General features: G+C 44.4%; 1 protein-coding gene across 2 annotated transcripts; it reads left to right on the top strand.

Moving 5' to 3' along the window:
* The first annotated feature begins 803 nt into the window (after positions 1–803).
* DAGLB (diacylglycerol lipase beta) lies at positions 804–12,904 on the top strand. Of its 2 annotated transcripts, XM_052680340.1 has the most exons (16): positions 804–955; positions 1,190–1,341; positions 2,805–2,979; positions 3,306–3,567; positions 3,921–4,046; positions 5,039–5,166; positions 6,097–6,223; positions 6,918–7,001; positions 7,636–7,713; positions 8,087–8,167; positions 8,250–8,377; positions 9,302–9,370; positions 9,464–9,536; positions 10,111–10,364; positions 11,630–11,815; positions 11,970–12,904. In XM_052680340.1, the coding sequence occupies exons 1-15, from the start codon at positions 861–863 to the stop codon at positions 11,799–11,801; spliced, it is 2,004 nt and encodes a 667-aa protein (XP_052536300.1). In that variant the 5' UTR covers positions 804–860; the 3' UTR covers positions 11,802–11,815; positions 11,970–12,904. The 2 variants fall into 2 exon arrangements, with proteins under 2 accessions (XP_052536300.1, XP_052536299.1); XM_052680339.1 differs by having other exon boundaries at positions 11,630–12,904.
* The last annotated feature ends 1,484 nt before the right edge of the window (positions 12,905–14,388 follow it).

Here is a 14,388-nt window from a genome sequence, read left to right as displayed (position 1 = left end):
CTAGAAGAGAAGTTGTGGTGAAGATTTGTTCAATATCATTGTTTGCTCTACTGAAATATAAGCTATAGGGATATGAGAGGTGTCAGCACTGATTGAAGGGTGGTGAGTTGGTTCTGCTTTTTCCAAGAGCTCCATCTGCAGCCTGGGGAGCATGGTTTAAAACAGATGAATTTATTCTGCCACGTGGGGCCTGGATACGAGGATTTTGCTCCTTTTAAGCTTTTTAATCTTTATGAAAGTAATATAATTGATCATAAGGAAATAATTTCTCTTAGTTTGCCATGGTATCCCCATAGCTGGGATGGTGATCGTTCCCAGCCCCGGTGGTTCTTTCTGCAGCTCGCACTTGGAGCTGCAGCGCTGGGGACGCTGGATGCAGCACTGCATGCAGATCTGCCTGCAGGCGGGACGGTGCCCAGAACGAGACAGGACAGCCCGATTCCGGCCTAACAGCGACGTGCGTCAGCAGTGCCACGTTAGAGGTGACTCCTCGAACGCTGCTGCAGAGGCTCCGTCCCGGCTCTGTTCCCGCACCTCCCAGAAGCGCACAAGGCAACGCCGGCCGGGCTGCCTGCGGCACGCGGCTCACCGCCTCCGCTCGAGCCCTTCGGCTCGCGGCCCCGGCGGCCCTGAGGCGCTCTGCGCGCGCGCCTGAACTTGGGCGGGGCGAGGCGGGCTTCCGGCGTCGCGCGAGCGCACGCGCACACTTAGGACGCGCGGAGCGGCGGGATGGTCGGCGCCACGCGAGGCGCGTGCGCGGCTCTGCGCCGCGAAGGCGGGCGGGGCCTCGGCGGCGGGGCGGGGCCGGGCCGGCCGGGATTCAGAGCCCGCGGCGGAGCGGCGGCGCCCGGGTGCGCGGCATGCCGGGGCTGGTGGCGTTCGGGAGGCGCTGGGCCATCGGCAGCGACGACTTCGTTCTCCCTGGGGCCTTCGAGCTGTTCCTGAGGCTGCTGTGGTGAGGGCCGGGCCGTCCCGCGGCTCCGCGCGCCCGGCGGTTTTCTTCACGGCACCGCGGTGCGTCGCCGCGATTGTGCGAGCGGCAGCTCGGCGCTCCGGGCCTGCTGAGCGCGCCGGGCCGCCGCCGTTCGCTTCTCTCGCATCGCGGAGCGGCGCGGTTCGGTTTCCGCACAGGTCGGTGCCGCGGGTCTGGGCCGTTCTCCCGCCCACGTTCGCTGTCCGCTTCCTGCAGGTGGGTCGGCATCCTGGCGCTGTACGCCGTGCACAAGGGGCGGTTCGGCTGCCCGGGAGGAGCGCTGCTGCACGGCTACCTGCTGGTGCTGCTGGCCCTGCTGGCCGCCATCATCTGCACGCTGTCCGCCCTCGTGTACGTCAGCATGCAAGGTACGAGGTTCGGGCTGACCCGGAGCTCTGCGCGTCTCGGCGGTTGGAATCGGTGCGCGTTCTGTTATTCTGGAGTTGCCACGTGTAGAAATGCTTCGTTTTCGCTTTAAAAATGCCAGGAAATCGTTACTTTCTATTTTTTCCTGGCGAAGCATCTCACTACCAAAGCAATCTGAAATCTGCACGTGGTCTCTGGAATAACGCAGGAGACTGCAATTTCTAGTATATTGGTTCTCACAACACTCCGTAATTAGAACAGTATTTAAATTATTTAGGTGGAAAGAAGCATGAAGAGAAACTCACAGAGCTGAGGTGTGAATGATAGCATTGAACTTGAGTCTCACTGCTGGTTCTCCTACAGTTTCCCGAGCAGTGGAAGGAATTATTAGCCACGTTATGCTGGTTTTAGGTATCAAAGTTCAGGTAGTGGAGTGATAAGTGTCAATAGCACGGAGAAAAGAACCTTCCTTATTCAGTGTAAAAGTGAAGTAACAGGACCATTATAAAGTGGAATAATCCTGAGTCTGAATCTCCAGTGGAATTGCTAGTGAAATGTTCAGAATTGTGGTTATAATGTGTGGGGTTTGGCGGCAGTGGTTCTTGCACCAGCACTTGGAAGTCATCGTTTCCAGACACCACAGTTTTTATCTGATTGTGCGCATGCAATCAGCTGTGCTGCTGCAGGGCAGTGTGCAAAACAGGAGCGGGAATCACAGCTGTTGGGTCTGGGACTCTTCTGACAGCTTTGTTACTGGAGGTGAAGTGCAGCTTTGCAGCTGGAGAATAGTTTCAAAAGTCATTTTCATTCTGCAGTGTTTTAAATGTTTACAAATTCTGCTGCCTACACATGAGTACGCACACACTGCCTGTGTTATCTTGTCATCAGCAAACTGGTTTAAGGAGCTGAGCCAGCCAAAAATTAATTGTTTTTTTATTGCCTAAGGGTGCTACAAGGAAAAGGTTATTATTAGCTAACAATACAGAAAATAGTCTAAGAAATATTTGGTCTACAACTGGTCGTATATTCACATTCTGGTTACGTGAATTTGTTTATTTTATAGTGCCTGAAATGAGGGAGCAGAGCCTCATTGCATGTGGCTCACCAAAGGAGTGTCTCAGATTTCAATATTCAGCCAAATAAAAGCTGTGCAGAGTCATAATAGAAGCTGGCACTGGCAGTTATGTGGTAATGTATCTTTGGCTCTGGTGGGTCCAGCACTGCTGCCTCGCGTTCGCTGCAGAACTGTCTCTGACCAGAGGGTGATTTTTAAGTGTTAGAGAAGTAGGTGGTAAGAATCCTCTTTTTATTTTCTCAGCTTCAGTGATAGCTTTCCGTTACTTTGGAATCATTTATATTTTCATTTAAGCTTCTTATTTTCCATAGAGCTCAGAAAGTTCGTGTATTTATTTATGTAGGATTTTACGTACCTGAGATATGTTCATAAAAATTCTCATTATTTCAGGAACAATTTCTAACCCAGGCCCAAGAAAGTCACTTCCCAAACTACTTTATACTCGCCTACTTCTCTACTTGCCTGAGTTTATCTGGGCCGTTGTAGGAGCTGTGTGGGTGTCAGACAGCAGCGTGCGCTGCGACAGCACTGTGATAAACGTCATCCTTGGGACAGTTGTTGCAAGGTAAAGTGCTCCACCCTCTGCCACACGCACACAAATCTGAGCTTGGTAGTGCACGTGTGAGAGCATAACACTCACATTTGCTCTGCACGTGTCCAGCAAAGACATTTCCAGCTTTGCTATTGCTAATAAATTATTTTGGTTTCTTTTAGAAGGGTTTTCTTTGTGTAGGCTTGATAACAGAACGTGCACCATTATGTCAGTAACAGATACTGTTTTATGATGTTTCATGTCTTACTTTGCTTTCTGTCTCTCAAGACCTGCAGTTGTCTTCTCTCACACGTGTGTCAGAAATGCCTGGTTTCAGCCTGCTCCCTTCTGTTTTGCAGCTGGGTTATCATTGTCTTTACCATCATCGGAGTGCTAATTGTCTTTGATCCACTCGGGGGGAAAAAGACATTTTACCTCACTGATGGTTTAGATCGGAACCTGGAAAGCAGCCAGTCGGGGCAGCTGCTGTACAATGTGAAGAGCACTGCTACCAGGGTCTGGGAGAAAAGAATCCGGTTGATGTGCTGCTGTATTGTGCAGGACGATGACCATCGGGTGGCTTTCACAAGCATTGCAGAGCTCTTCCGCGCCTACTTCTCAGTAAGATGAAAAGCTTCTTTTGGTTTTGTTCTTGACTAACTCTGAGTTTCCAGATGTTGCAGAATGCATAACTGTGTTCAGCCAGAGGTCCCTGCTTGAAATCAGGTTCTGAATATGCTGACTTGAAACTTAAAGATGAGTCTTGTAACAAAACATTCAGTGCGTACAAACAGTGGGGAGAAGAAGGTGGTTAGGTGCTGGTGCAGCCATCTTCTCTGATCCCACTGTCTCCGAGGTAAATGCAATTAGATACACTGAAAAAAATATATTGCCATGTGTGTATTCTTATGAGATAGCTCTGATGTGGTGAGTTGTGGGATAGCTTTAGGAGCTCCTTCATCTCTTTGTAACAGGACACAGATCTGGTGCCGAGTGACATAGCAGCTGGTTTGATTCTGCTCCATCAAGAGCAAGATAAAATGGAAAGCTGCCCGAAAGAGCCAGAAGAAGTCCTCTGTCACTCCCCCTCGTCTCTTGCGGTAAGACGGGGCTGTGTTAGAGTCTGGTGCAGCTACTCCAGGAGGTGGTGGCAGAGCAAATGGAAATGAAGTTCCTTGTGCGGATATTTGGATTTTGTTTGCTTTTACAAAATTAAACACCACAGTAAAAATTTTCTGTTTGAATTGTTAATGAGCACAGTGAAGGTGAAAATACTGCAATGTGTCTGCAAGTCAGTATTTTCAAGGGTACCTAATTTATGTCCTGATGATATTTAACTGGCAAGGAGGTGTTGGCCATCTCTGCTCTTCGCACGTACCAGTTCTCAGCGTGTATTCACTGATACCAGCAGTGCTTCTGTTTCATTAAATTTATCAATAAGGGCAATTAAGCACAAAAAGGAATAATTTTGGACAGTTGTTCATTTTTGAAGAGATGTGAGAGAAAATGAATAGAAGAATATATTTAATACTGTTTGTGAAGAACTGAAAAGCTGGTCTTCTAGCACTGTGTGTGTAATCTATGTTTTGTACGTATACCCAGACAAAATAAGATGAAAACAGACATTTTTTACATACTTACAGGTGATGGGTTATGGTTTGTTAATTGATTTTTCCGTGCTAGAACACCTTTAGAAATTGTTCTGTCTAATTTGGGCCTGTGTTACACACAAGTGTAATTCCATTTCAAATCATTCTATCAAATTCCTTTTGAACCTGGGCAGTGTGGAGTCATTCTTAAAATGCCCCTGATGGGGATATCTGCTGCAGACTCTTTAGCCATTCCTTTGAGCTAATCAGTATGTATTGGAAGAATATAATTTAATGAGAGATTTTCAAGATTATTCTGTAGCTACAGAAATGCTGTTTTCCTGGAATAGGAGTGGCTGCCTTTATTTTCTTTTAGATCCTGAGGTTTTCTGTTTAGATAGTGCCTTAATTTTCAGTAGTTTGTGTTTGGGCTTTATTCTGGGGTTGCTTAACACACCTTTCTTTCTCTCCCTCCTTCCTCTTCTTTCCCCATGTCCTTGCAGGCTGATGACTTGGATGTTGAACTGGAGCACGCTGCTCACTACATGCTGTTTGCTGCAGCTGCCTATGGCTGGCCCTACTACATATACACCAACCCATTCACTGCGCTCTGTAAGCTCAACGGTGACTGGTAGGTTGAATCAAGAGCTTAAAAACACACAGCTTCTGCTTAATTCACTCTTGTTTGCAGAAATGAAATGTCTTCAATAGCACTAGTTTTGTGACATTAAATTATATTACTCATGGGTGTAGATAAGCTTCCCTAAATTAAGTGGAGGCAAAATGGCAGCATGTCTTCACACTCAGAAACGAGTCAGCATTTGTTTCTTAAGAATGGTTTGTGATTGAGATAAAATTCAGTTAGCAAAATGACAAAGGAATTGGTGGTGATTGGAGTTAAATCAAAGAATTGGAATTAGGTAATGTTTTACAACGAGGCTTTACGGAGCTCCCATTTGGGCAGATACATGTGGAACTAAGAGCATCAGCTGTTTTGGAGCTCTGAAGAGGAATTAGAAAAAGTAACCTGCAACTCCAGCATCCATTTCATTCTGTTTGCCCTCTAAGTCTGTCACAGTCAGTGCTGACGTGTGCATCCTGCTGTGTGCCATTACTGTGTATCTGTGACCTCGGAGATTTGCAGCTCTAACTACAATTTTCTTAATAATTAACCTTCTGAAATATAAATGACTTGGAAATCACGCAATGCAATGCATAAAACATCAGATAAGTCTGCTGTAGAGAATTTGTTTTAAATGTACTTTTGCTTGTTTCTATTTTTTGTCATTGGAGTTCAGTTTTAATTCTTTTCTTACTGGCTTGTGTGCAGTGGTGATAGTCCTGGAGCAGTGGTGCTCCTGGTCCTGTGAGTGGAAGTGCTGCTCAGGCAGGGATAGCATTTCATTCATACTAATAGTAGTGCTGGGGGGAGAAGGTGGGGAAGATTAGAGGAGCTTTTGATTCCTGGCAGAAATCGTTGTGCAGATGTAATTGAGTTTGATTCCCAAAAGGAAACTTGAAAAATTTAAACGTGAAAGCTTTTCTCTTCTGTGTTTGTTAGTTGCAGAAGTAGACCAGAAGATTCTGATATAACTGGAAGTGATCGTCGCAACTTTCACTTTGGATCTATCCTAAGAATAACAGGACTGCAGTACAGAGACTTCATTCATATCAGTTTTCACAACAAGGTAAGCAATCTAAACAGGCATTGAGCAAGAAAGCCATACTGTTGATAGGGGAGCTGTTAGGTCACAGCTTCAACTGTGATTGAGCCCCTGGGGAAAGGCTGTGGCTGCCCAGGAAGCACAGGGGATTGCTTGCACCTGTGCTCCCCAGGTGACCAGAAGGGGTGGAGCCCCTCCAGGCTTGATAAGGGCTGGGCACTGAGGGGGGGGCATCTCGGCCTTAGGCTGCTTCCTGGGAGTGAGTGCTATGGAGCCAGAGATCCCCTTCGCCAGCTGGGTGAGTTCAGTTCTTGTATATGGCCATCAGCCTACCTGCACATACTTCACCTGGTGTTGCCAAGAACATGCCAGAAGCAGTTTTGCTGTTTTGTGAGCAGAACTGTGATTGAGTCAGTGAAAGAAGGTGAAGTTTCTAGATTGCCTTCAGCATTCATAAAATGGAAAATACAAAGGCAAGTGAAAACAGGCCCTGAAACATGTTTTTCAGTTCTGATTTTTTTTTTCATTCTTAAAGAACAACCACACAGCCATTGACATAAATCTCAGCATTGCTATGAGGGCGCTTATAATAACTTAATAGTTCAGCTTCTGTCCGCAGTACAAGAAATTCAGTAGGAGGGCTTTCAGAAGGTGAAAACAAATGCTTAGCTTTCTGAGAAGCTGATGTCTTTACTGAATATATTTTTTTCCTCTGTAGATCTACGAGATTCCATTTTTTGTTGCTTTGGATCACAAAAAAGAAGCTATTGTGGTTGCAGTGAGAGGAACGTTGTCTTTTGAGGTATTGTCTTTCTAATTTGTGCAATTGGCTTTATAGATATGGATGAACTCATGGTATCTAGAGGAAAAGGTGTTACACAGGTGCATTGCATTTAAGAACAACTTGTGGGTACGAGTCCCTTCAGGGTCATAAGCTATAAGCCCTCCTGTCCTCGGATGGGCATTATTCCCTTTGCTTCTGGAACAGAGTGTAGGGGGAAGATGGTGGTAATTCTTTGGTACTGTGACTTGTGTACTTGTAATGTGTTTGCAGCTTGGAATTAGTTGCTGAAATCATAACTCTGATTGTTGTATGTGTTTGTTTGGGTGGTGTTTTGTGGTCGGCTGTATTTAGCTGCTTACAGACTTGGTGATTGTCCCTGTGAGAATGTGAATTGTAGAATAAATAAGGTTGGAAAAGACCTCTAAGATCATTTTGTCCAACTGTCCACCTACACCAGTATTGCCAACTAAGCCACATCCCTACGCACCACATCCACCCTTTTCTTAAACACCTTCAGGGTCTGAGTCTACTTCCCTGTGCAGCCTGTGCCCATGTCTGAGAAGAATTCTTCCTAATATCCAGTATCTGATAAGTAGTAGAATGTGAGCCATGAAACCTTGCAGAGAGATCTGATTAAAGCTCTTGTTTGCAGGACATTCTCACTGATCTGTCAGCAGACTGTGAAGACCTGACCCTGGAAGATGTTCTGGAGAATGGCTTCGTGCATAAGGTGCGTGCAGGCTGTGGCTGTTCATCTCATGCAGTAAAAAACTAACTTAATTCTTGGGATCCTTTAAACTGGATGATTATTCTTATGACACAGATTGCACAAATGGTCTCAGTGGCTTGGTTGTTGCATCACATACATCCTGGCAGTTTGTGCACCTGTTGTCTGACTTCATGTCCTTACTAAATAGTGGGAAAGCTTTCTAAGCATTTTGTATGAGACCACTTGGTTATGGAATGCTCTGTCAGGAGCATGCTAAAAGAGGGTACTGGTTTTCAAGAAGAGTTTTTTTGTGTTGGTGTTAATTTTAATTAAGCATCTGCCTCTTCAGATTAGATAATACCTTTGTCTTCTAACTTAAACTGTTGTCTTGCAGGGAATAACTCAGGCTGCAAATTACATCTATCAAAAGCTAATAAATGATGGAATTTTAAACCAGGCTTTCACAATTGCTCCAGTAAGTCGCCTTCCAGCAATTTGGTTTGTCAGAGAAGTTGTGCATCTTTTTCTGTGTTTCAGTCTTGTCTTTCTGTCTGTAGGAATACAAGCTTGTGATAGTTGGTCACAGTTTGGGTGGTGGAACAGCTTCTGTATTGGCGATCATGCTCAGGAACTCCTTCCCAACATTAAAATGTTACGCCTTTTCTCCTCCAGGAGGACTTCTAAGGTGAGTATGAGACTTCTGTTTCTTGATTCTCTAAGTGTAAAACACTTGATGACAGTTGACAAAGATGATGGCTGCTCTGAAAGTAATGCCTCGGATTTTATTATGTTGGCCCACAGTGTCAGAGGCAGCTGTTGGTGGGATGGCAGCAGAGGTTGAACCTTCCCACCAACATCCCTTTACATGGTGTTGCTGTGTGATGGGCAGCAGCAGAGGGGCACTCTGACACAACGGCATCTGACGTGGAAGGGTGGATGAAGCAAAGGGTTGTCATTGAATTCCTCCATGTGGAAAAAGTGGCACACATGGATATTCAGCAACGCTTGCAGAATGTTTGTGGAGACCAAGTGTTGGGTGCAGCGCAGTGAGGTGCTGGTGGTGCATTTCAGCAGTGGTGACAGTGGGTCACCTCCACTGGTGTGGATTTTTAGGAGCACAATATGCAGGCTGTTGTTTGTCATTGGTAAAAATGCACAGCTGATAGTGGTTGAAAAGTAGCATTTGATAGCTGCAAGTTTGCTTTCTCCAATAGTGTTATGTGCCCTGTGTCTTTCGTAGGTTCCGTGGAAGTAAACAAGAGGTGTTAGTTTTGGAGCATCCTTTGTATGCTAAATAATTTTGCTTGGCTGTATTAAGTTTGTTTATGCATTCTCCACTAGAATTGGATTCGCTCCACCTGGAGTTACAGTTGGGTTCCTTAGGGAATGTGTAAAGGCTTCAGAACTAAATGACTCCCCTGACCAGGCTGCCTCAGCCAGAGAAACAGCTGCACGCAGTGAGAAGCAGCATGGCTCTGTCCCCTGGAGTCCTGCTGCAGAACTGAGTGCAAGAGCTGCAGTTGTTCCTGCTACATACCTGTGTTATTACTGAATGGTAATGATCACAGTAAAACTGAATTGTGTATCTAAAGCTTGTCTTTTCTTTAAGCAAAACGCTTGCAGAGTACTCTAAACGCTTCATTGTTTCGGTCATTCTTGGAAAGGACCTTGTTGCAAGGTGAGATGGAAATGCTTTTAATTTTTTTTTTTAATTTATAAGTTAGATTTCATAAAATAGGAGGCTCTTCTGATTCTGTACGTGTTTGAACAGGTTAAGCATGCCCAACATGGAGGACTTAAAGAGAAGAATAGTGAGAATTGTGGCAAACTGCAACAGACCCAAGGTAACTAAATGCAGTTTGTGGTTAGAAGTCAGTGGAATTGTTTGCTGAGTTAAGCCCTGGCTTTAATGCACTGACATAGGGAGTATGGTTTTTTTGCTTTTAATGATGGGAGTTGCATGGATTTTTGGAACACAGTGGTTTTAAAGATTGTAAGCGGCCACCTCTTACTACCTGCAGTTAAATCTGTAGTGCTCACAGGATTTCATTGCAGTTCCTGGAATAAGAGTCATGCAGAGAGTCTGGATGACATCCTAGATGGCAGCAGTTATAAGTTGTAGGTGCAATGAAGTTAAATGTACAGTATAATCCACAGAACAATTCACCTAGATAAAATATTAATGTTTTCCTTAGTGTTCCTATTGGATTGGGTCAGTGTTGGTGAAATAATGTGCTGCTGTTGGGAAAATTCAATAAGCAGGTATTATCAAAGGAAACTTTTGACAAGTGTGTGCATCAGGCATTTTTAATCTCTCATCTGTAGTTTCAGGTGAAGTGTGTGCAAAGCACGCAACCAGGATCAGTCACTTGAAAAGATGCTGTGCTTCAGTTCAGCTGTTTTTCTTTCTGCATTCAGTACCAGATTTTGTTGCGTGGCTGTTGGTACGAAGTATTTGGAGGAGATCCAGATAACTTCCCAACTGAGCTGGATGGGAGGAACGACGATGCCCTGACGCAGCCCCTTCTAGCGGAGGAAAGCTTAATGGTGCATCGCTCTCCTTCATACAGTGCCCTCGGCGCAGAATCGCACTTCAATTCTCCGCCGCAGTACCCTCGTCTGTACCTTCCTGGGAAGATTATCCATATTGTAGAAGAATCCAGCTCTAGGAGGTAAGCAGAATCATAAATACAACTATCCTGTCTTCCTAAAGTCTATTTCAAGCTGCTTCTCGCTTTCACAGTATGTTTCTAGTTCTGCTTCTCATCTCCATCTCCAATGCACTGATTACTACAAAATGTCTGGTTTTTGTGGTGTGTTTGTTTTTTTTTCTTTCCTTCTTCCGCACCTCCCTTTCTGCAGCTCTGTTTGTCAGTGTGTGCCCATGCTGGTGTGAAGATGCTAGGTTTAGCTCTGGCGTGATGCAGCTCCTGCACAGACAGCACTGCTGATGCTGCCGTCTCACATTCTGGTAGTGGTGAAGCTGACAGCAGGGCTGTGTAGGTGCTGCCTGTAGTACCTGCCCAGCAGGGAAGGTCCATTTGCACCATTTGGTCAGCCTCTAGATTCCTGCCCCTTGCTTGCTACAAGCTTGAAGTGCTGGAGGAGCGTGGAGTCTGGTTGTGTTGAGGAGAAGGGTGTTGTGTTGGTGTTTTGTTTTGTGGGAGTTTCGGTGGTTTTTGTTTTTCATACAAGGCTGTAATACCCCTCAGGGTAGACAAATACGTTGTGCCATCCCTTGTTTCATTCACAAATAGAAATAAGAGCATCTGTGAAGCACAAGATCATCTACAGACTGGAAAAAAGATCTCTGATTTATAACAGATAGTAAAAGAAAGATGGAAAGAGAGAGAGAATTCTTATTTTTTTTCCCTCCCATTCAGTAGATCAGTAAGTATTTTATTTAAGCTTGACATTGTCTATAGTATTTAAAGATTTGAATAATGGTTTTAGAAATTAGACACTTCAGCACTTGAGACCCTGAAGGTTTTCTTGATGGCTGTTATTCTACTGTACTTTAGTGAGTTCACTTTTCTCCATTTACTCCAAAGCACAGCAGTTAATATTTGTTTTCCTTAATTAGACTACCATAGAAAACCCTCTATTCCGTCATGTACTGTTCTATAAAACAAAAATCCTACACATGGTACATGCAGCATTATAACCAGCGTCCAGCCTCCTCCTGCAAGCACTGTGATGTACTCACATGAATTGCATTGTTTGTCCTCCCCCTTTGCTTGAACAACATCCTCTGCTTTGTGAGCAGGGTTATGGAAACCATGTAGTTTGGTGTAGCTCTGCCCTGGGGGTCTTTCAGTGGCAGCATTTCCATCTGCCAGCTGAGGGCTGCACAAGAGCTCCTTGGAAGCAGCCCTCCCCACTTCCCCGACTGCGGCAGCTCCATGTTGTATGGAGTCTTTGTGTTTGTGTTTTTTAGGTTGTGCTCTTCAGACATTAAATACTCTGCAAACTGGTCAAATGAAACAGTCTTCAGCAGCATTTTAATTAGTCCCAAGATGATAACAGACCACATGCCTGATGTTGTGCTCAACGCTCTCAACAGTTTGTCTCAAGAACATAGATCTTGTATGTCTTGTCAAGCAAAATAATGGAATAGAGTGTGGTACGTAGCTCAGAAGAGAGAATTGCTTTAAACAAAAATGAAAAATGCAGCTTTGAGGTATTCAGGATACATTCTACTTTCATAGAGTGGATTCCAGTACTTTTCTCATCTTGTGCGTAACAAACAAGAGGTTTTGGTGCCCTTGTCTCTGCAGTGATCTCAAGCAACATTATAATGGGTGAAGCACATATTCTGCACTGATGCTGAAGCTTGAGCTTTTCCAAAAGTGGAACAGTATACAAGTGCCATCCAAGCTGCTGTAAGCTGTCACCAGAGAGCTGAGCCTTCAACTGAACGCTTGACTGAGGTGAGGCCAGCTTGTCAGCACAGAGCCCTGTGAGGCAGGTAAAAAAAGAATCCAGTTCTGCCTTCAAGTCACTTCGTTCCACTGCTCACGGGTGTCCTGCACCCTGCTGCTGCGGAGCACAGGCTGCCTGTTAAAGGTGCTGTGAAGAAAGCAGTGCTGCAGTGCAAAAGTTGGCTGCAGCTGAGCAGCAGGAGGTGAGTGAGGGACTGCTTGTGGTCAGGGCAGCCTGGCACGTGGGTGTGTGAAGGCAGGCCCTACTATTGTGTCATTTTTTGTTTTGTTTTTAATCAGGCAGTTCTGGTTGCACTGTTTTATCTTTAAGGGTGTGTAGCATCCCTGTTGGAGGTGGTGGGAGTCACGTGTAAGTGCTGCTTGGGTTTACATGTGCAATATTCTTAATCTACCTGGCTTTTGTATTTGTTGACCAACAGGACTACTTTTAATTAATTTTAAACTGATCCAATACTTCAACTACTTAATGAGGAAAAACAATTATTCATGCTTCACCTTCATCCTGGTAGTCACTAGCTCTAATGAAAACAGCAATTTGTAATTCTGCAAAAAATATATATTTGTACAGTGAAACTGGTTTTAAGAGTGTGGCTTGTTTCTAGTGTGTAAGTACTTGAACAACTTTTTGTTTAAGTCAAGAACATTTCTTTCTTATCAAAAGAAATTGCAAGAAATAAGTAACCATATGACATGGTTAAGAACAGCCCTGTGGTGTTTTGCTGTGATACTTAATGAGGAAGAAAAAATAAAAACACGCTGTAAAGAACTTGTTTCCTTATCTTCGCGTCTTCTGGGCGTGAGACAAAAAGTAATGGTTGATAACTGGTTGTGCAGTGAGCTGAGTTCCCCCTGCTGGGCAGGGCTGCCGCTTCCTTCCTTGCTGAGCTGGAGCACCCAGGCACGAAGGCGGGCGTGTGACTGCAGGTAAAGGCAAATGGCTGAACTCCAAGAGCCTTAACAGCTCGCTGGGATGGGGCCGCCCTTTTACAAGCTTTCAGAAACACCCCAAGTACCAAGAGGACAAAAAAAACCAACTTCTGTTTGCATATAGTAAGCTGAATAACTTCTGTTGTGTGCATTTTTCCCCTGGTTCTCACAATCTTTAAAACGCTGTGGGACAAATAGCAACTCAAATGATGGTGCAGGGCTGAAGAAGCAGGGGTAAGTACTGCATTTAATTCTGGTTTGTAACATCGGAGCATCACTGAAAGTGCCTGTGGCTATTCAGCACAAATAGACTGAGGACACACACAGCCCAAGTTGCTGCTTGTGCACAGTGCTACAAGCGTGAGAAAGCTTGCCCAAAAACTCAACACTACCACATGTGATTCAAGGATTTATTAAGTCATACATGCAAAACATACTGCTAATTGCATTAGCAAAAGATCAATGTAAAAACTTCACAATTTTGCAACTTTTAAGTTTTGCTTTCATGGTCGAAAGGGTGTAGTTCAACACTGTATTCCTGCCAGCTGAGGATGTACAGAACATTAGCACTAGTTTACAGAACCTCACAGACCCAAGTTACCATTACTCAATCTATGCTGCACATGGACATGGAGGTGACAAAGAACACTTGTCTGCATTAGTAATGTTACAGTGTTGGGGACATCTGGCAAATAGTGACATCTGAGAAGGTTCATAGATTATAGAGGTCTAAAATATAAAAATTGCTAGGATGTGTAAAGCTGCTTCACAGGATTTGTACACCTAGTTAATAGACTAAAAGCTCCTCAGAAAGCTTAACTTACTGGGTTGGGAATAACAGAAACAGAAGAAGGCTATGCTTGATCATTCTACTTAACTAAAAAAAAAAATCTATCATCAGAAAGGTTTTAAAATACAAGCTCTATTGCTCAGTAAGAAGAGATTCTACAAGAAAAGCATTTACTACACAAGGTGTGGGAATGACTGTTCAAAACTAGCTAAATGAATGCCCTAAGTGAACGTCAAAGGAATTTACCTATGAACACCAACCTCTCTTCCACTACTGCACACCTGGGGAAGCAGTCACCAATTTTAACCTTAACTAGAGTTGACTCAATTTCAACTACTCTGGCAGTGTAGTGTAAATTGATCTGTACAGTGTCAAAATACTGTCTGGCACTATCAGTTGATCCAAGCCACTGTTTCATCACGACACAATGCTGTCAAAAGGACTAAATATACTTCAGTAAGAACAGTTTTTGTTTTTGAAATCACAGCAGCAAGAACTAGATTGCAACCAAGCCCTTACCGACGATAAAGCATTTTA

Source organism: Tympanuchus pallidicinctus, unplaced genomic scaffold (assembly GCF_026119805.1).
Source record: "Tympanuchus pallidicinctus isolate F22 unplaced genomic scaffold, pur_lepc_1.0 scaffold18, whole genome shotgun sequence".
NCBI classification, from domain to species: domain Eukaryota; kingdom Metazoa; phylum Chordata; class Aves; order Galliformes; family Phasianidae; genus Tympanuchus; species Tympanuchus pallidicinctus.
The sequence above is the reverse complement of the archived record's forward strand: the minus strand, read 5'-3'. Positions and strand labels throughout refer to the sequence as shown.